Source organism: Coregonus lavaretus (genome assembly GCF_964263955.1).
Source record: "Coregonus lavaretus genome assembly, chromosome: 17".
Classification (NCBI taxonomy): domain Eukaryota; kingdom Metazoa; phylum Chordata; class Actinopteri; order Salmoniformes; family Salmonidae; genus Coregonus; species Coregonus lavaretus.
Window position 1 is genome coordinate 1,576,934 of NC_140004.1, and position 20,983 is coordinate 1,597,916.

General features: G+C 42.6%; 1 protein-coding gene across 1 annotated transcript in view; it reads right to left on the bottom strand.

Moving 5' to 3' along the window:
* Positions 1–897: 897 nt before the first annotated feature.
* LOC311144278 (phosphatidylinositol 4-kinase alpha-like) overlaps positions 898–20,983 on the bottom strand; it is a 106,628-nt gene continuing 86,542 nt past the window's right edge. Inside the window, exons 40-53 of the mRNA XM_084180291.1 lie at positions 18,738–18,905; positions 16,843–16,896; positions 16,611–16,731; positions 16,250–16,379; positions 12,032–12,175; positions 11,674–11,744; positions 11,272–11,378; positions 9,176–9,280; positions 4,929–5,054; positions 4,488–4,608; positions 4,225–4,384; positions 3,827–3,916; positions 3,621–3,704; positions 898–3,286 (exon numbers count right to left, since the gene is read on the bottom strand). Of these exons, the coding sequence (XP_084036417.1) occupies positions 3,235–3,286; positions 3,621–3,704; positions 3,827–3,916; positions 4,225–4,384; positions 4,488–4,608; positions 4,929–5,054; positions 9,176–9,280; positions 11,272–11,378; positions 11,674–11,744; positions 12,032–12,175; positions 16,250–16,379; positions 16,611–16,731; positions 16,843–16,896; positions 18,738–18,905 (1,533 nt within the window). The 3' untranslated portion in view covers positions 898–3,234. The remainder of the gene's footprint in view (positions 3,287–3,620; positions 3,705–3,826; positions 3,917–4,224; positions 4,385–4,487; positions 4,609–4,928; positions 5,055–9,175; positions 9,281–11,271; positions 11,379–11,673; positions 11,745–12,031; positions 12,176–16,249; positions 16,380–16,610; positions 16,732–16,842; positions 16,897–18,737; positions 18,906–20,983) is intronic.

Here is a 20,983-nt window from a genome sequence, read left to right on the forward strand (position 1 = left end):
CTGGCACCATCCCTACGGTGAATCATGGTGGTGGCAGCATCATGCTGTGGGGATGATTTTCAGCGGCAGGGACTGGGAGACTAGTCAGGATCGAAGGAAAGATTAATAGAGCAAAGTAGAGAGAGATCCTTGATGAAAACCTGCTCCAAAGTGCTCAGGACCTCAGACTGGGTTGAAGGTCACCTTCCAACAGGACAATTCCCCCAAGCACACAGTCAAGACAATGCAGGAGTGGCTTCAAGACAAGTCTCTGAATGTCCTTGAGTGGCCCAGCCAGAGCCCGGACTTGAACCCAATCAAACATCTCTGGAGAAACCTGAAAATAGCTGTGAAGCGACACTCCCCATCCCCATCCAACCTGACAGAGCTTGAGAGGATCTGCAGAGAAGAATGGGAGAAACTCCCCAAATACAGGTGTGCCTAGCTTGTAGTGTCATCCCCAAGAAGACGCAAGGCTGTAATCGCTGCCAAAGATGCTTCAACAAAGTATTGAGTAAAAGGTCTGAATAATTATGTACATTTGATATTTCCGTTTTTCATTTTTAATAAATGTGGAAAAATATATAACAACCTGTTTTTGCTTTGTCATTATGTGGTATTGTGTGTAGATTGATGAGGATTTTTTAAAATCAATTTTAGAATAAGGCTGTAACGTAACAAAATGTGGAAAAAGTCAAGGGGTCTGAATACTTTCCGATTGCACTGTACATGGTACTTTTCTCCCTGCTGGTGAATACATGCAAAAGCAACTCTGATAGAGAAATCTCATGTTTAATTTTGGCAGAGATCTAAAGCAGTTTTAAAATTATGTTGTGGCCTACCAAATTAACAAAACCACACTGCAAGTAAATTAATTATATAAAATTAACATGAATGACAAGTAAACAGTCCTTTAATTTAAAATATCTTTATTCGATTTCATATCCTAGACATTCACATTCAAAAGGCATGAAAATAGAAAAGGAGACAGAAAATGGATCACGGATGTAAATATAAAGCACAAAGAAAAGCAGAATCATTACAATCAGTAACTTTAAACAAAGTCTGTGTCTAACCCTGCAGACATGGATTAAGCTTTTACTTTTATTAGCACAAGGTGCATTTGCTCACCATGACTTTGACACAGAAGACTTGCTGGAAGGTTCACAATAAATCATATGTGACTCGTTTCAGGAAACTAGGTGTATGTTGCCCGTCACTACTTCACAGGAGCAGCATTTGAACGTAAACATTTAATTTTTTATCAAAATGCATTTTTTTGGGCAGAAATGCCTTCTGGAACATGTGAACTTTCATGTGCCTTAATAACAAACTTGTATTCCATCCATAAATACGAATCAAATTGTTAAATTACGAGCCTAGTTGGTTTAGCCATGGAAAAAGACAGGAACCTTCCCACTAGCCATGATTGGCTGAGATAATGTATGGGCTGGACATGCAGGGAGATAAGTTTGAATTTGTCTGCCATGTAGCGCGCTTCTGTCTATAACGTGAGCTGTTCAGTATGTGTTGACAGTCCTTTCTACCGCACTGTTTTTGAAAGATTAGCCATCGAGAACTACAAAAGTTTTGCTACTTTTCTCAACAACATTGATGCCCTGAATTTGGCAGGCGCTATCAACAGATCAGTAGGAAAAAGTGATGGGCTACTTTCTGCACACGCCACGGTCAGTGTGAACCGGAGTGACTTGATACAAAGCTGGCCAAACAAGATGTAGCTACAAACAAAACGGAGTTAAATGGTTCCAGTCTACTGTGAAGCGTTCATCCATGTATACAGGTAAGAGTCTAGCTACATTTTCCAGATATACTTTTCTAATTTAGTCAGAAAGTCATTTTTATTGCAAGTTAAAGCATAATGTTAGTTAGCTAGCAAACGTTAGCTTGCTGGCTCGCTAGCTAACGTTACGTGTATGATCTGTGTAGTAATATTATTCAAATCAGAAATCCATTTGCATTGCTAGTTATAGCCTAATGTTAGCTAGTTAACTTGACCCATCAATTTAGACAAGAGTCTCGGGTAAGCGTCATCTAATAACGATAAAATATTGATATCATATTTTTATCTGGACACTTTCTGTTTTTGATATTGTTACTATGTAAGTACTATCACTGTACCATTTACACCTTCTGTATCCTGTGCATGTGACAAATAAACTTAGATTTTATTTGATATAGCATGTGTTTACCACATGGCCTCACATGTGAATCCTTAAAGAGATGGGTGGGACTAAGGCTTAAGACGGTGTGAACGATGTTGAATGGGTGTAGACAAAGAAGAGCTCTCCAGTAGGTGAACCAAAACATTCAAGGGCCATTTTCTCAAAAGTGGGGTTACAAGTTCAACTTTCAAAGCAGAATTACTTTCCCATTGTTCCTCAACTGCAGTGTATGATATATACCACTTTCTAGCTTTGAGCCTCTACTTTTATCCAATGTAAAAAACACCATTTCAAATTTTGCTACATAAGACCGAATCGAGGCGGTCGATCATATATGAACTTTGAGTGCAGCGGTGTCACCCCTGAAGATTTGCAGGGCACAACATACATTGGCACACCCTTTTCCATTACAATTATATGGCTTGCCAGCATAAAGCTGTTTTTGTACATATACAGCTAACCCCATCCTGACCCGAGCCCCGAGCCCCAAACCCCTAAACTTTACCCATTCCTTAACCTTGTCTATAACTAAAAGAAGGCAAATGTGTGTATGCCCCCCCCCCCCACCCCATAAGGTTACCCCTTAGTGTTTCATCATACAAGCAGTCCAATAGTAGCATGTCCACAGATTCCAGAACTCTGATTGGTCCATTAAACAAGAAGCACCAATTATCTTTAAACATACATATTGTCAAACCCAGAGAGAAATCAAGAGTTTCAGAATGAAGCAAATAAAGAAATATTATAAATCTTAAAAAATGGACACAAACTTTTTTAAATGTTCATTCTCTAAATGTGCAGGTCATTACAGTAAACCGTTTTCTCTACATGTGCAAAGAAATCAAGATTTCAGCAACACAGGAAAACAGGGGGATGAAAATGAAGGTAGGAGAAAAGAGAAGGGGTGGAGGATTTGGGTGAATGAGAAGCAAGACACACCCACAATCGCCAACATCTAGCAACCAACAACAACAAAAAACACACACAGTCACCAACATCTACCGACTGACACTAAAATACAACACACCCAACAATGCACTTACTACACACTCACACACTTAGGCACACAAGCTTAGTATGGGATCTGATTTTGGTAGTACTGGAGCATATCGTAGGTTTTGCTCCTGAAAAACAAGACAAGAAAACAGCTGTTTAAGAATGTGAAATATTTGGTATAAAAGATAATCTTGTTCATGTAATGGCAGACTTGAGTTAAGCATAAGGTTTGATCAGACCTGGGTTTCAACTACTTGAAAAATCGATTAAAATACTTTCAGTGTTTACCTGAAGAGCCAGATGGGTGGGGTTTGCCGTTTTGGGACTTTGATATTGGTTTATTAAGCCAGGCAATCTCAAAACAGGCACAGAATGTATTTGAATCGATTTTTTAAGTATTTGAAACCCAAGTCTGAGTTTGATACACAGTCACCAACATAAAGGAGAATGTGTTAAACTGACCTGCTGCTGAGGAAGCAGCTCTGGATGATTTTGATGATAAATGCAGCAGCCTCTTTCTCACTCACACAAGGATTGAACCGCTGCCTAGGGGAAAAACTAGGGTAGTCAGTATCTGTCACACGTACACATACACACACAAGTAGTTGCTATCCCTCTCGACATCACAAAACACACATGTACAGTACGTACATGTACACACGACTCACTTGAGCAGTTTGATAGTCTGTCCTCTGAAGCAGGGCAGGCCAGTGTCCAGCATCAGAGTTACCAAGGAAACCACAGCATCCATGTAGGGCCTAAAAGACAGACCATAATAATAAGACATCACCACCTCAGGGACTTAAGCCTAATTTCTACTTTACATATGCAATGCAAGAACGCTACGCGAAATGGCGATCCTGCATACTTGCTACACAACGCCATTTTGCCCAGCTACTTGTAATTCTTGTATTGCGTGCGTACGTATGTATGTGTGGCATAAATAAGTCTTTATGGCAATATTTACTAACTGTTACTAACAGTTAACAGTATGTGATAGTTTGACAATGCGTAATCATTGTACACACACAAAGATGCAGACACAAACACACACACACACACTCACCTGACAGCAAGGTATCCCCTCACACACATCTCCATGAACCACTTGAAGGGCGTGGCCTCCATCTTGCCTCCCATGATCATCACCATCTCATCGGTCAGCTTGATGTCCGGCTCCCAGCCCAGGTTACCGCCCGGAGAACTCTCAAACATGAAGCCAAAGTCTGAGGAAACACACATGCGGTTACCCACTAAGGAACTCAAAGATAAAGAGGAAATGCATGAGAGGAAATGCATGCACGCACACACGTGCACACACACACACACCAATGTGGATGAGGTGTCCATGGCTGTCCAGCATGATGTTGCCGTTGTGTCGGTCTTTGAGCTGGAGTAGGAAGAGCAACAGGCTGTAGGCTGCCATACTGCGGATGAAGTTGTACCGCGCCTACAGAGAGAGGAGATACATAAATATACCTTCTACCTTCAGATCTCTGAATAACATGAGGTTGGAGAGGTATAGTATCACAGTTTGTGTGCTGTTCAATGTGAGTTGAGACTGTGGCACATATTCCAATTCTCTATCCTTGTCCCGAAGTGTGCACTTGTACACTCCCCCTTGTGGATTAAAAAGGAATGGACTGGGGTGAGGAGTATGGTGGAAACTCCCTCCAGCCAGGCTTGCACCAATCCAGTGCTTTTAAATGCATGAGGAGGAGTGCACAAGTACTTCTGTAGAAGGGTAGAGAATCGGAATACAGCCTTTACCTTCTGGAATGCCAGAGTGGACTCGTCTCCGTACTGGTTCCTGAAGTAGTCGTACATCCCAAAGTCTGTCTGTCTTCCCAGCTGGTCGCGGGACTTACAGTCTGGAATACACTCAATCACACCGCACTGAGACAGGAGAGAACAGTCCAGAAGGGAGTATAATAGAAATAGAGAAATAGAAATAGAGAGAGAGAGAGAGAGAGAGAGAGAGAGAGAGAGAGAGAGAGAGAGAGAGAGAGAGAGAGAGAGAGAGAGAGAGAGAGAGAGAGAGAGAGAGAGAGAGAGAGAGAGAGAGAGAAGAGAAAAAGAGACAGAGAAAGACAGCGAGATGGAGAGAGACACAGAGAGAGGGAGAAAGAGAGAGAGAGAGAGAAGATATATTTACCATCCCAATGTATTTTGCTGCAAACCAACGACAGTCACATACAACAATGACCTTGGAATTATAAGGTTATATCTGCACACAGCATAGTTCTGAGATATTAAGCATAAAAGTTTTCACATCCCAGATCTCAGAAATGTTTTGTAGTGAATTCTTCTTTCATAATCCATTACAGTCCTCAGCTTAAAAAGGTACCTAAAGTGCAGAATATATATATATATATATATATATATATATATATATATATATATATATATATATATATATATATATATATATATATATATATATTTTTTTTACGGGGGCATCATCACATTTAAAACCTTATAATTCTGAAATGCCAACCTGTGTTCAGTAACAAGGTTCTATCTGGCACTGAATGATAAGATTATTTTTTATAGAAAAGTAAAGCCATTTAATTATCAAATTAAGAGAATACACTTCCTTCCTTCAAACCACATCATCAAATACATAAATTCATGTTCATCATACATTTGTTAAAGCAATAGTTCGCTGAAATGACAAATGCACTATATCAGGGATCATCAACGTATTCAGCCGCGGTTCGATTTTTTCTTGAGCGGATGGTTGGGGGGCCGAAATGTATTTACAAATAATTTGTAAATTGACCGCAACAAGCCCAAAAAGATAATATATACATATATAATAATAATAATAATAATTATATATATATATATATAGTACCAGTCAAAAATGTGGACACACCTACTCATTCAAAGGTTTTTCTTTATTTGTACTATTTTATACATTGTAGAATAATAGTGAAGACATCAAAACTATGAAATAACACATATGGAATCATGTAAATTAGTAACCAAAAAAGTGTTAAACAAATCAAAATATATTTTATTTTTGAGATTCTTCAAATAGAATATTTGCCTTGATGACAGCTTTGCACACTCTTGGCATTCTCTCAACCAGCTTCACCTGGAAAGCTTTTCCAAAAGTCTTGAAGGAGTTCCCACATATGCTGAGCATTTGTTGGCTGCTTTTCCTACACTCTGCGGTCCAACTCATCCCAAACCATCTCAATTGGATTGAGGTCGGGTGATTGTGGAGGCCAGGTCATCTGATGCATCACTCCATCACTCTCCTTCTTGGTCAAATAGCCTGGAGGTGTGTTTTGGGTCATTGTCCTGTTTGAAGAATCTAAAATATATTTTAATTTGTTAAACACCTTTTTGGTTACTACATGATTCCATATGTATTATTTCATAGTTTTGATGTCTTCACTATTATTCTACAATGTAGAAAATAGTAAAAATAAAGAAAAACCCTTAAATGAGTAGGTGTGTCCAAACTTTTGACTGGTACTGTATATATAAATGCACTGAACAAAATATAAATGCAACATGTAAAGAGTTGGTCCCATGTTTCATGAGCTGAAATAAAAGATCCCAGAAAAGTTCCATACGCACAGAAAAAACGTATTTCTCTCAAATTGTGTGCTGAAATTTCTTTATATCCCTGTTAGTGAGCATTTCTCCTTTGCCAATATAATCCATCCACCTGACAGGTCTAGCATATCAAGAAGCTGATTACAGCGGTGCACCTAGTGCTGGGGACAATAAAAGGCCACTCTAAAATGTGCAGTTTTGTCACACAACAATGCCACAGATGTCTCAAGTTTTGAGGGAGCGTGCAACTGGCATGCTGACTGCAGTAGCCCAGGACTTCCACATCTGGCTTCTACACCTGCGCGATCGTCTGAGACCAGCCACCCGGACAGCTGATGAATGTGGGTTTGCACAACCAAATAATTTCTGCACAAACTGTCAGAAACCATCTCAAGGAAGCTCATTGACCTCACCAGGGTCTTGACCTAACTGCAGTTCGGCGTCGTAACCAACTTCAGTGGGCAAATGCTCACCTTCGATGGCCACTTGTATGGTGGAGAAGTGTGCTCTTCACGGATGAATCCCAGTTTCAACTGTACCGGAAAGAAGGCAGACAGTGTGTATAGCGTCGTGTGGGCGAGCGGTTTGCTGACGTCAACGTTGTGAACAGAGTACCCCATGGTGGCAGTGGGGTTATGGTATGGGCAGGCATAAGCTACGGACAACAAACACAGTTGCATTTTATCGATGGCAATTCAAATGCACAGAGATACCGTGACGAGATCCTGATGGCCAATTGTCGTGCCATTCATCCACTGCCATCGCCTCATGTTTTAGTATGATAATGCACATCCCTATGTTGCAAGGATCTGTACACAATTCCTGGAAGCTGAAAATGTCCCAGTTCTTCCATGGCCTGCATACTCACCAGACATGTCACCCATTGAGCATGTTTGGGATGCTCTGGATCGACATGTACGTCAGCGTGTTCCAGTTCCCGCCAATATCCAGTAACTTCGCACAGCCATTGAAGAGGAGTGGAACAACATTCCACAAGCCACAATCAACAGTCTGATCAACTCTATGCGAAGGAGATGTGTTGCACTGCATGAGGCAAATGGTGGTCACACCAGATACTGACTGGTTTTCTGATCCACGCCCCTACCTTTTTTAAAGGAATCTGTGACCAAGGGATGCATATCTGTATTCCCAGTCATGTGAAATCCATAGATTAGGGCCTAATTTATTTATTTAAATTGACTGATTTCCTTATATGAACTGTAACTCAGTAAAATCTTTGAAATTGTTACATGTTGCGTTTAAATTATATATTTTTTGCTCAGAAAACTTGGGGGGCCAAATAAAACCACCTGCAGGCCAAATTCGGCCCGCCAGTTGGGGAACCCTGCACTATATCCTATGGATAATTATCTACATTGCTAAAGCACTAAAGTATTATTGCAAAAAATGTGGCAAAGTAATTAACTTTTTGTCCTGAATACAAAGTGTTATGTTTGGGCCTAATCCAATACAACACATTACTGAGTACCACTCTCCATATTTTCAAGCATAGTGGTGGCTGCATCATGTTATGGATATGCTTTTCAACGTTAAGGACTGGGGAGTTTTTTATTTAAAAAAAATAAACAGAATTGACCTAAGCACAGGCAAAATCCTAGAGGAAAACCTGGTTCAGTCTGCTTTCCACCAGACACTGGGAGATAAATTCACCTTTCAGCAGGACAATAACCTAAAACACAAGGCCAAATCTACACTGGAATTGCTTACCAATCTATGGCAAGACCTGAAAATGGTTGTCTGGCAATGATCAACAACCAATTTGACTGAGCTTGAAGAATTTTGAAAATAATAATGGGCAAATGTTGCACAATCCAGGTGTGGAAAGCTCTTAGAGACCAGAAACACTCACAGCTGTAATCATTCCCAAAGGTGCTTCTAGAAAGTACTGACTCAGAGCTGTGAATGCTTATGTAAATGAGATATTTTTGTATTTCATTTTCAATAAATTAGCAAAAAAATCTACAAACATGTTTTCACTTGGTCATTATGGGGTATTGTGTGTAGATGGGTGAGATAAAAAAAATATGTAATCAATTTTGAATTTAGGTTGTAACACAACAAAATGTGGAATAAGTAAAGGGGTATGATTACTTTCTGAAGGCACTGTATGCAGTATTATTCAAGTCCCAGCTATCAAATATGTTTTGTGATGTCTTCCTCTTTCATTACTCAATGAGTACATCACCTTACATGCAAATCATTTGATTGGAAACCCAGCAATGTGTGATTGGATTGCAGATAGAACCTTATAAAACCAAGTTCAAAGGTGTTTGCGCAGATAGATCTTTCAAATGTGTCCTTTTTCTCATTGTAAATCTGACATATATCGTATGTGAAGGACCATCTAAAGAGGGGAACATAAAACAGGTAGAGGATAAGTGGTAGTAGGGTGTAAGGTGTAGAAGGAGAGGGGGTAGGTAACCTACCCCGGGGGCGGTAGCCACCACTCTGTAGGGGAAAACAAACAGGTCCAGTCCCACCAGCTGAAAGATGTTCTTGAACAGACCGATGATCTGCAGAGCCAGCATGTCCTACACAGATATAGAAAGATATATAATTTTACTCACATCAATTAACAGCTATTAAATAGAGAGAGGGAGAGGGAGAGGGAGAGAGAGAGAGAGAGAGAGAGAGAGCGAGAGAGAGAGAGAGAGCGAGAGAGAGAGAGACAGAGAGAGAGACAGAGAGCGAGCGAGCGAGCGAGCGAGCGAGCGAGAGAGAGAGAGAGAGAGAGAGAGAGAGAGAGAGAGAGAGAGAGAGAGAGAGAGAGAGAGAGAGAGAGAAAGGGCAGAGAGAAAGGGACAGAAAGCGTAAACAGGAGGAGAGAAGAAGAAACAGAGTGTGAAAGATACAGATAGTGGACAGTGAAGAAAATGGGAGAGAGAGAGAAGACATCAAGAGAAGATGAACACAGATATTGAAATACACTACTGGTCAAAAGATTTAGAATGCCTACTCATTCAAGGGTTTTTCTTTATTTTTACTATTTTCTACATTGTAGAATAATAGTGAAGACATCAAAACTATGAAATAACACATATGGAATCATGTAGTAACCAAAAAAAAGTGTTAAACAAATCAAAATATATTTTATATTTGAGATTCTTCAAATAGCCACCCTTTGCCTTGATGACAGCTTTGCACACTCTTGGCATTCTCTCAACCAGCTTCACCTGGAATGCTTTTCCAACAGTCTTGAAGGAGTTCCCACATATGCTGAGCATTTGTTGGCTGCTTTTCCTACACTCTGCGGTCCAACTCATCCCAAACCATCTCAATTGGATTGAGGTCGGGTGATTGTGGAGGCCAGGCCATCTGATGCAGCACTCCATCACTCTACTTCTTGGAAAAATAGCCCTTGTGTTGGGTCATTGAATTGTTGAAAAACAAATGATAGTCCCACTAAGCCCAAACCAGATCGCGTATCGCTGCAGAATGCTGCAGTAGCCATGCTGGTTAAGTGTGCCTTGAATTCTAAATAAATCAAAGACAATCTCACCAGAAAAGCACCCCCACACCATAAAACCTCCTCCTCCATGCTTTACGGTGGGAAATACACATGCGGAGATCATCCGTTCACCCACACCGCGTCTCACAAAGACACGGCGGTTGGAACCAAAACTGTCAAATTTGGACGCCAGACCAAAGCACAAATTTCCACCGGTCTAATGTCCATTGCTCGTGTTTCTCGGCCCAAGCAAGTCTCCTCTTCTTATTGGTGTCCTTTAGTAGTGGTTTCTTTGCAGCAATTCGACCCTGAAGGCCTGATTCACACAGTCCCCTCTGAACAGTTGATGTTGAGATGTGTCTGTTACTTGAACTCTGTAAAGCATTTATTTGGGCTGCAATTTCTGAGGCTGGTAACTCTAATGAACTTATCCTCTGCAGCAGAGGTAACTCTGGGTCTTCCATTCCTGTGGCGGTCCTCATGAGAGCCAGTTTCATCAAAGCGCTTGATGGTTTTTGCGACTGCACTTGAAGAAACTTTCAAAGTTCTTGAAATTTGGCGTATTGACTGACCATATCTTAAAGTAATGGACTGTTGTTTCTCTTTGCTTATTTGAGCCGTTCTTGCCATAATATGGACTTGGTATTTTACCAAATAGTGCTATCTTCTGTATACCCCCCTACCTTGTCACAACACAACTGATTGGCTCAAACGCAATAAGAAGGAAACAAATTCCACAAATTAACTTTTAAGAAGGCACACCTGTTAATTTAAAAGCATTCCAGGTGACTGCCTCATGAAGCTGGTTGAGAGAATGCCAAGAGTGTGCAAAGCTGTCATCAAGGCAAAGGGTGGCTATTTGAAGAATCTAAAATATAAAATATATTTTGATTTGTTCAACACTTTTTTGGTTACTACATGATTCCATATGTGTTATTTCATAGTTCTGATGTCTTCACTATTATTCTACAATGTAGAAAATAGTCAAAATCAAGAAAAACCCTTGAATGAGTAGGTGTTCTAAAACTTTTGACCGGTAGTGTAGGTCGAAAGAGAGAGTGTGTGTGTAGAGACCTGTCTGCAGTCGTCGCCCACTTTAAAGATGGCTGCCTGCCAGCAGATCCTCTGGACCTCCTCCTCACTGTCAGCCTCGTCCAGAGAGTCTGACCTACACTGCAGACCTGGCAGGGGGAGAGAGGGAGAAAAGGGGAGGAGGGGGAAATTAGATTAGTATTTATTTTTTAAATCCTTGTTGAGGATATTTCTAGTAGCATTAGCAACATATAAATATTGGAACAATTATCTCAAAACAATAAAATGCCTTCCTTTCTTTAATTAACACGGATGAGTGAAAGGACTGGATAGGTTTACATAGTATAGCTTCCATCTGTCATGTTCTTTTCAGATCAGTGGTAGTAAAAGGTAAGGAAAAAAGAGGGCACTGGGTTGAGACTATTCCATTTAGTGAGAAAGCACCTTCTTTCTCCAGCTCACTGACTCCACACCTCTTGACTTTGAACTTGGCCAGGTAAGGAGCTTTGGCAGCACTAAAGAGACACACAGGGATCAACACAATATTGTGATGGAATATGAATTACTTAAAATAACTTAGTATGAATTCATTACAGTAGCTTCATTATTAATTGTTAATTCATGGTAAAAGTCTAGGCCTGCGGACCCTGCAGCTCTCTCGTAGCCTGGTCACCGATCTGTTTCTGCTCTTGCACATTTTTGGCATGACAATTCCATAAGGAGTTCGCATGAGAGCAGAAACAGACTGGCACCCAGCCTAGCTCTCTCGTACCAGGGTTGAGGAATAGTGGCTTAGGCCTACCTCTGCATGGGAGTCCCAGACTTGTAGTCTATGTCCAGTACTATGGCCTCTGGGTTACTGGGCAGGTAACAGCCTGGCTGGACCTGGATGTCCGACAGAGCCCTCAGACAGGCTCTCTTCCTCTCGTCTCCCTTAGGGATGGGCCTGACAAACAACACAACATCGTAAACAAGCGCAGGCTGAACGCTGTACCTGTGGCTCTGCTGGTTGTGCTACGTCTCTGTCTGTGTCCCAAATGGCACCCTATTCCTTACATAGGGCTCCGGTCAAAAGTAGTGGGCCCTATAGGTAATAGGCTGCCATTTGGGACACAGCCCCTGTATGTGATGTACTAGGGTAGTCCCTCAGGTGGAGGGAGCGAGGGACGAAGGGGAGAACAGGAAGGGAAAGAGTGACGGAAGGGAGAGATGTTTTCCCCCCGAGCTAGTTATAATTAGCTCTCATTATCAGCCCTAATGAGGAGAGAGGGGAGCGAACTGAACCCCTCGTAGGGGGTGTAAATGGTCCCCCTTCATTCGACCTGTTCCCCTCATCAGGTTTAAACACTCCATCCGTAATCCAGCACTTACGGGCTGTCAGGACGCCTTGTATCACTTGTGCACAGATGAAATCATGCTGCATATTTCCTATATAGTGCAATTCATTTGACCCGAGTCCTATGGGCCCTGGTAAGAAGTACACTGCTCAAAAAAATAAAGGGAACACTTAAACAACACAATGTAACTCCAAGTCAATCACACTTCTGTGAAATCAAACTGTCCACTTAGGAAGCAACACTGATTGACAATACATTTCACATGCTGTTGTGCAAATGGAATAGACAACAGGTGGAAATTATAGGCAATTAGCAAGACACCCCCAATAAAGGACTGGTTTTGCAGGTGGTGACCACAGACCACTTCTCAGTTCCTATGCTTACTGGCTGATGTTTTGGTCACTTTTGAATGCTGGCGGTGCTTTCACTCTAGTGGTAGCATGAGACGGAGTCTACAACCCACACAAGTGGCTCAGGTAGTGCAGCTCATCCAGGATGGCACATCAATGCGAGCTGTGGCAAGAAGGTTTGCTGTGTCTGTCAGCGTAGTGTCCAGAGCATGGAGGCGCTACCAGGAGACAGGCCAGTACATCAGGAGACGTGGAGGAGGCCGTAGGAGGGCAACAACCCAGCAGCAGGACTGCTACCTCCGCCTTTGTGCAAGGAGGAGCAGGAGGAGCACTGCCAGAGCCCTGCAAAATGACCTCCAGCAGGCCACAAATGTGCATGTGTCTGCTCAAACGGTCAGAAACAGACTCCATGAGGGTGGTATGAGGGCCCGACGTCCACAGGTGGGGGTTGTGCTTACAGCCCAACACCGTGCAGGACGTTTGGCATTTGCCAGAGAACATCAAGATTGGCAAATTCGCCACTGGCGCCCTGTGCTCTTCACAGATGAAAGCAGGTTCACACTGAGCACGTGACAGACGTGACAGAGTCTGGAGACGCCGTGGAGAACATTCTGCTGCCTGCAACATCCTCCAGCATGACCGGTTTGGCGGTGGGTCAGTCATGGTGTGGGGTGGCATTTCTTTGGGGGGCCGCACAGCCCTCTATGTGCTCGCCAGAGGTAGCCTGACTGCCATTAGGTACCGAGATGAGATCCTCAGACCCCTTGTGAGACCATATGCTGGTGCGGTTGGCCCTGGGTTCCTCCTAATGCAAGACAATGCTAGACCTCAGGTGGCTGGATTGTGTCAGCAGTTCCTGCAAGAGGAAGGCATTGATGCTATGGACTGGCCCGCCCGTTCCCCAGACCTGAATCCAATTGAGCACATCTGGGACATCATGTCTCGCTCCATCCACCAACGCCACGTTGCACCACAGACTGTCCAGGAGTTGGCGGATGCTTAAGTCCAGGTCTGGGAGGAGATCCCTCAGGAGACCATCCGCCACCTCATCAGAAGCATGCCCAGGCGTTGTAGGGAGGTCATACAGGCACGTGGAGGCCACACACACTACTGAGCCTCATTTTGACTTGTTTTAAGGACATTACATCAAAGTTGGATCAGCCTGTAGTGTGGTTTTCCACTTTAATTTTGAGGGTGACTCCAAATCCAGACCTCCATGGGTTGATAAATTTCATTTCCATTGATCATTTTTGTGTGATTTTGTTGTCAGCACATTCAACTATGTAAAGAAAAAAGTATTTAATAATATTATTTCATTCATTCAGATCTAGGATGTGTTATTTTAGTGTTCCCTTTATTTTTTTGAGCAGTGTAGTACACTATATATACAGTGAGGGAAAAAAGTATTTGATCCCCTGCTGATTTTGTACGTTTGCCCACTGACAAAGACATTATCAGTCTATAATTTTAATGGTAGGTTTATTTGAACAGTGAGAGACAGAATAACAACAAAAAATTCCAGAAAAATGCATGTAAAAATGTTATAAATTGATTTGCATTTTAATGAGGGAAATAAGTATTTGACTCCTCTGCAAAACATGACTTAGTACTTGGTGGCAAAACCCTTGTTGGCAAACACAGAGGTCAGACGTTTATTGTAGTTGGCCACCAGGTTTGCACACATCTCAGAAGGGATTTTGTCCCACTCCTCTTTGCAGATCTTCTCCAAGTCATTAAGGTTTCAAGGCTGACGTTTGGCAACTCGAACCTTCAGCTCCCTCCACAGATTATCTATGGGATTAAGGTCTGGAGACTGGCTAGGCCACTCCAGGACCTTAATGTGCTTCTTCTTGAGCCACTTCTTTGTTGCCTTGGCCGTGTGTTTTGGGTTGTCATGCTGGAATACCCATCCACGACCTATTTTCAATGCCCTGGCTGAGGGAAGGAGGTTCTCACCCAAGATTTGACGGTACATGGCCCCGTCCATCGTCCCTTTGATGCAGTGAAGTTGTCCTGTCCCCTTAGCAGAAAAACACCCCCAAAGCATAATGTTTCCACCTCCATGTTTGACGGTGGGGATGGTGTTCTTGGGGTCATAGGCAGCATTCCTCCTCCTCCAAACACGGCGAGTTGAGTTGATGCCAAAGAGCTCGATTTTGGTCTCATCTGACCACAACACTTTCACCCAGTTCTCCTCTGTATCATTCAGATGTTCATTGGCAAACTTCAGACGGCCCTGTATATGTGCTTTCTTGAGCAAGGGGACCTTGCGGACGCTGCAGGATTCCAGTCCTTCACGGCGTAGTGTGTTACCAATTGTTTTCTTGGTGACTATGGTCCCAGCTGCCTTGAGATCATTGACAAGATCCTCCCGTGTAGTTCTGGGCTGATTCCTGACCGTTCTCATGATCATTGCAACTCTACGAGGTGAGATCTTGCACAGAGCCCCAGGCTGAGGGAGATTGACAGGTCTTTTGTGTTTTTTCATTTGCGAATAATTGCACCAACTGTTGTCACCTTCTCACCAAGCTGCTTGGCGATGGTCTTGTAGCCCATTCCTGCCTTGTGTAGGTCTACAATCTTGTCCCTGACATCCTTGGAGAGCTCTTTGGTCTTGGCCATGGTGGAGAGTTTGGAATCTGATTGATTGATTGCTTCTGTGGACAGGTGTCTTTTATACAGGTAACAAGCTGAGATTAGGAGCACTCCCTTTAAGAGTGTGCTCCTAATCTCAGCTCGTTACCTGTATAAAAGACACCTGGGAGCCAGAAATCTTTCTGATTGAGAGGGGGTCAAATACTTATTTCACTCATTAAAATGCAAATCAATTTATAACATGTTTTACATGCATTTTTCTGGATTTTTTTGTTGTTACTCTGTCTCTCACTGTTCAAATAAACCTACCATTAAAATTATAGACTGATCATTTCTTTGTCAGTGGGCAAACGTACAAAATCAGCAGTGGATCAAATACTTTTTTCCCTCACTGTAGGGAATAGGGGGCCATTTGGGACGCTGCCTCAGCCTACACTCAGGTAGTCAATTAATACACAGATGGGCAGGTAACTAAGGAGCTGATGGGACAGAACGCTCCATGACACCAGTGTCATTCCAGATGGCTAAATAATCACACAGACACATTGGATAATAATGGTTGAATAACAGCATTCAGGGGCCACATTAGGGGCCACTAGAACATATTAACAGCAGTGGAACGTACCTATGGGAACAGGCCTGACAATGAACATCTAGGTCTATAGAGGAACTCATTAGAATTGTGGTTTAGGAGGGTGTATGTGTGTGTGTGTGTAGGAGGTGTGTGTTGGGGCCTACTTGATGATGGCAGACACGTTGGTGATCTTGTTGAAGAAGTCAAACTCTCTCTGGTAAAAGTCTTTAGCCGGACCGGATAGAGCACCAGTGATCTCCTCGACCATCTGTTCGAGTAATTCCCCTATGTCAGCTACAAAGAGAGACAGAAAGAAAGAGGGAGAGATTATGTCAAAGTGTCTGGTGTGTTTTGTGGCTGAACCACACAGTGAGCCTGTCATCTCCTCAACCATCTATGTCAGCTACACACACAGAGGAGAGCTTATTTACATTGTAACAAAGTGTGTCTGTCTTCCTTTTCATTCAGCCCAATCCTCCAGGTCTTCTCTTTTGTATTTTGTGTGTGTGTGTGTGCACGTCTCACGGTCTTTCTGGTGTCCCTCCTCGTCTAGGTAGATGTTTGTCTTCATGTTCCAGATGAACTGGTGACACAGCAGCTGAGACTTCTGAGCCGCCCACAGGATGTACTCTCTCACATAGCCCATCTAGAACATACACACACACACACACAACGTAACGCACATGGAACTACACACACAACGCATGCATGCATAAGCATGCACACACACTCATGCAAACACAACTGGTGTGTTTACCTTGTCATAGCGGAGGGCTTGAACTATTTGAGGAATGTAGAACAAGATGGCATCCTGAAAATGAAAGGACAAAAAGAAGGAAGAGATTGATTAACAGATCAACTGTCTTTTGTGTGTGTGTGTGTGTGTGTGTGTGTGTGTGTGTGTGTGTGTGTGTGTGTGTGTAATAGGGGAAAGGAGAGCAGTTTGAGAGTTTGAGCTGTGAGATGGTGGGGTATAGTGCAGGTCTCGACATTAACCCTTGTCCGCTTGTATGGGACAAGTAAAAAAAAATGTTGGGCAAGCAGAATACAGATTTCAGTTGTCCGAATGGACAAGTAAAAAATGATCACACAAAAACAATTACTCGATCAGAATTGGATAGGTGTTCTCCCAATTTCTGCAGAGCGCATCGGAGTAGAATTGTAGCCTATTGTATTGACATGCACGAGCAGTCATACGGTCATGAAAATCCTGGAAAAGTAATGATGTGTGCATCGCCTGCGTGTGTGTCAGTGCGAGAGAGAGAGAGATTGCAGCGGGTAGCCTAAAATAATGATAGACAAAATACTTACCCGATAGCCAATTGAAAACATATAGTGCAGTCATGCTAGCTTCACTACAAAACCAAAAGTATGTGGACACCTGCTCGTCAAACATCTCATTCCAAAATCATGGGCGTTAATATGGAGTTGGTCCCCACTTTGCTGCTATAATCTCGACAAACAATTTCTGTATTGACCTCGCTTTGTGCACTGGGGCATTGTCATGCTGAAACAGGAAAGGGCCTTTCTCAAACTTCTGCCACAAAGTTGGAAGCACAGAATCGTCTAGAATGTCATGGTATGCTGTAGCGTTAAGATTTCCCTTCACTGGAACTAAGGGGCCTAGCCTGAACCATGAAAAACAGCCCCAGACCATTATTCCTCCTCAGTTGGCACTATGCATACAGTTGGCACTATACATTCGCGCAGGTAGTGTTCTCCTGGCATCCGCCAAGCCCAGATTAGTCAGTCGGACTGCCAGATGGTGAAGTGTGATTCATCACTCCAGAGAACGCGTTTCCACTGATCCAGAGTCCAATGGCGGCGAGCTTTACACCACTCCAGCCGACGCTTGTCATTGCACATGGTGATCTTAGGCTTGTGTGCAGCTGCTCAGCCATGGAAACCCATTTCATGAAGCTCCTGACGAACAGTTATTGTGCTGACATTGCTTCCAGAGGCAGTTTGGAACTTGGTAGTGAGTGTTGCAACTGAGGAATGATGATTTTTACGCGCCCCCCACCCCTCATTTTTACGCTGTGAGCTTGTGTGGCCTACCACTTTGCGGCTGAGCCATTGTTGCTCCTAGACGTTTCCACTTCACAATAACAGCAGTTACAGTTGACCGGGGCAGCTGTAGCAGGGCAGAAATTTGTCAAAGTGACTTGTTGGAAAGGTGGCTTCCTATGGACGGTGCCACATTGAAAGTCACTGAGCTCTTCAGAAAGGTCATTCTACTGCCAATGTTTGTCTATGGAGATTGCATGGTTGTGTGCTCAATTTTATACACCTGTCAGCAACGGGTGTGGCTGAAATAGCCGAATCCACTAATTTGAAAGGGTGTCCACATGCTTTTGTACATACAGTGTATTTTGTAGTTAACTATTTAGCTATTTGCATGTTTTAATGTCATTGTTATGTCCTAAAAACCACCATCACTCGTTAATAATCACATTGGACGACACACAGTTGATGAATGGGTATAATAATAACAACTCCTGTTGTAAAACCGCCTCTCAAGCTCTCATTATAGGGAGTTCATTTTGTAAAGTGGTTCCTTGCATCGCACAACAACATTTTCTGTCACCTTTTTGGCCCATGATGTTACAGATCAGTCCTACTTGGTGTGTGTGTGTGTTCGTGCATGCGTACCGGGGGAAAGGAGCGCAGTACTTTCACCCCATACTGAGCCGTGAGGGGGTGCGGGGGGTACATGGAGGAGAAGTAGGAGAGGCCAGTCGGGGGGTCGACGGGAGCCCAACACAGGATATGGCTCAGCTCTGGAGAGTCTGCATCGATGGTGTGCCACGTCACCAGGAACTGGACACCAGAGAGAGAGAGTGAATTAAGACCCTGACCTAAACCTCGAGCTGCATGTAAAAAAGGTTGTCAGTCCTACTTTTATCATGTAAGAAATATAGCTAAAGTCAAGACTTTCATATCAGTCACTGATCTGGAGAAACGTATACATGCTTTTATTTCCTCACGCCTTGATTACTGTAACTCTTTGTATACCTATCTCAGTCAAAAATCACTCCATCGTCTAGTTTGTTCAAAATGCTGCAGCTCGGCTTTTAACAAGTACTAGGAAATGTAACCATATCACACCTATTTTAGCTTCTGGCTACCAGTCACTTTTAGAATAGATTTTAAAATTGTATTAATCGAATCAATGTTTATTGGTTGCATAACACAGTTTAGCAGATGTTATACCAGGTGCAGCGAAATAATCATGTTACTAGCTCCTAAATGCAGTAAAATGTCAATCAAGTACACAAATAATTTTAAAGAATTATGAAATCAAGAAACGTCAGAACGAATCTAATTAACAACCCAAATAGCACTGTAACAGTAATCCAAATGCAATATATACACTACCAGTCAAAAGTTTGGACACACCTACTCATTCAAGGGTTTTTCTTTTTTAAACTATTTTTTACATTGTAGAATAATAGTGAAGACATCAAAACTATGAAATAACACATATGGAATCATGTAGTAACCAAAATTGTGTTAAACAAATCAAAATCTATTTTATATTTGAGAATCTTCAAAGTAGCCACCCTTTGCCTTGATGACAGCTTTGCACACTTGGTATTCTCTCAACCAGCTTCATTAGGTAGTCACCTAATGCCTGTTAATTTGTGGAATTTGTTTCCTTCTTAATGCGTTTGAGCCAATCAATTGTGTTGTGACAAGGAAGGGGGGTATACAGAAGATAGCACTATTTGGTAAAAGACCAAGTCCATATTATGGCAAGAACAGCTCAAATAAGCAAAAAGAAATGACAGTCCATCATTACTTTAAGACATGAATGTCAGTCAATACGGAAAATGTGAAGAACTTTGAACATTTCCTCAAGTGCAGTCGCAAAAACCATCAAGCGCTTTGATGAAACTGGCTCTCATGAGGACCACCACAGGAATGGAAGACCCAGAGTTACCTCCGCTGCAGAGGATAAGTTCATTAGAGTTACCAGCCTCAGAAATTGCAGCCCAAATAAATTCTTCACAGAGTTCAAGTCACAGACACATCTCAACATCAACTGTTCAGAGGGGACTGTGTGAATCAGGCCTTCATGGTTGAATTGCTGCAAAGAAACCACTAAAGGACACCAATAATAAGAAGAGACCTGCTTGGGCCAAGAAAATCGAGCAATGGACATTAGACTGATGGAAATGTGTCCTTTGGTCTGGAGTCCAAATTTGGGATTTTTGGTTCCAACCGCCGTGTCTTTGTAAGACACGGTGTGGGTGAACGGATTATCTCTGCATGTGTAGTTCCCACTGTAAAGCATGGAGGAGGAGGTGTTATGGTGTGGGGGTGCTTTGCTGGTGACACTGTCTGTGATTTCTTTAGAATTCAAGGCACACTTAACCAGCATGGCTACCACAGCATTCTGCAGCGATACGCCATCCCATCGGTTTGGGCTTAGTGTTTTTCAACAGGACAATGACCCAACACACCTCCAGGCTGTGTAAGGGCTATTTTACCAAGAAGGAGAGTGATGGAGTGCTGCATCAGATGACCTGGCCTCCACAATCCCCCGACCTCAACCAAATTGAGATGGTTTGGGATGAGACGGACGGCAGAGTGAAGGAAAAGCAGCCAACAAGTGCTCAGCATATGTGGGAACTCCTTCAAGACTGTTGGAAAAGCATTCCAGGTGAAGCTGGTTGAGAGAATGGCAAGAGTGTGCAAAGTTGTCATCAAGGCAAAGGGTGGCTACTTGAAGAATCTCAAATATAAAACATATTTTGATTTGTTAAACACGTTATTGGTTACTATATGATTCCATATGTGTTATTTGTGTTGATGTCTTCAATGTAAAAAAATAGTAAAAATAAAGAAAAACCCTTGAATGAGTAGGTGTGTCCAAACATTTGACTGATACTATA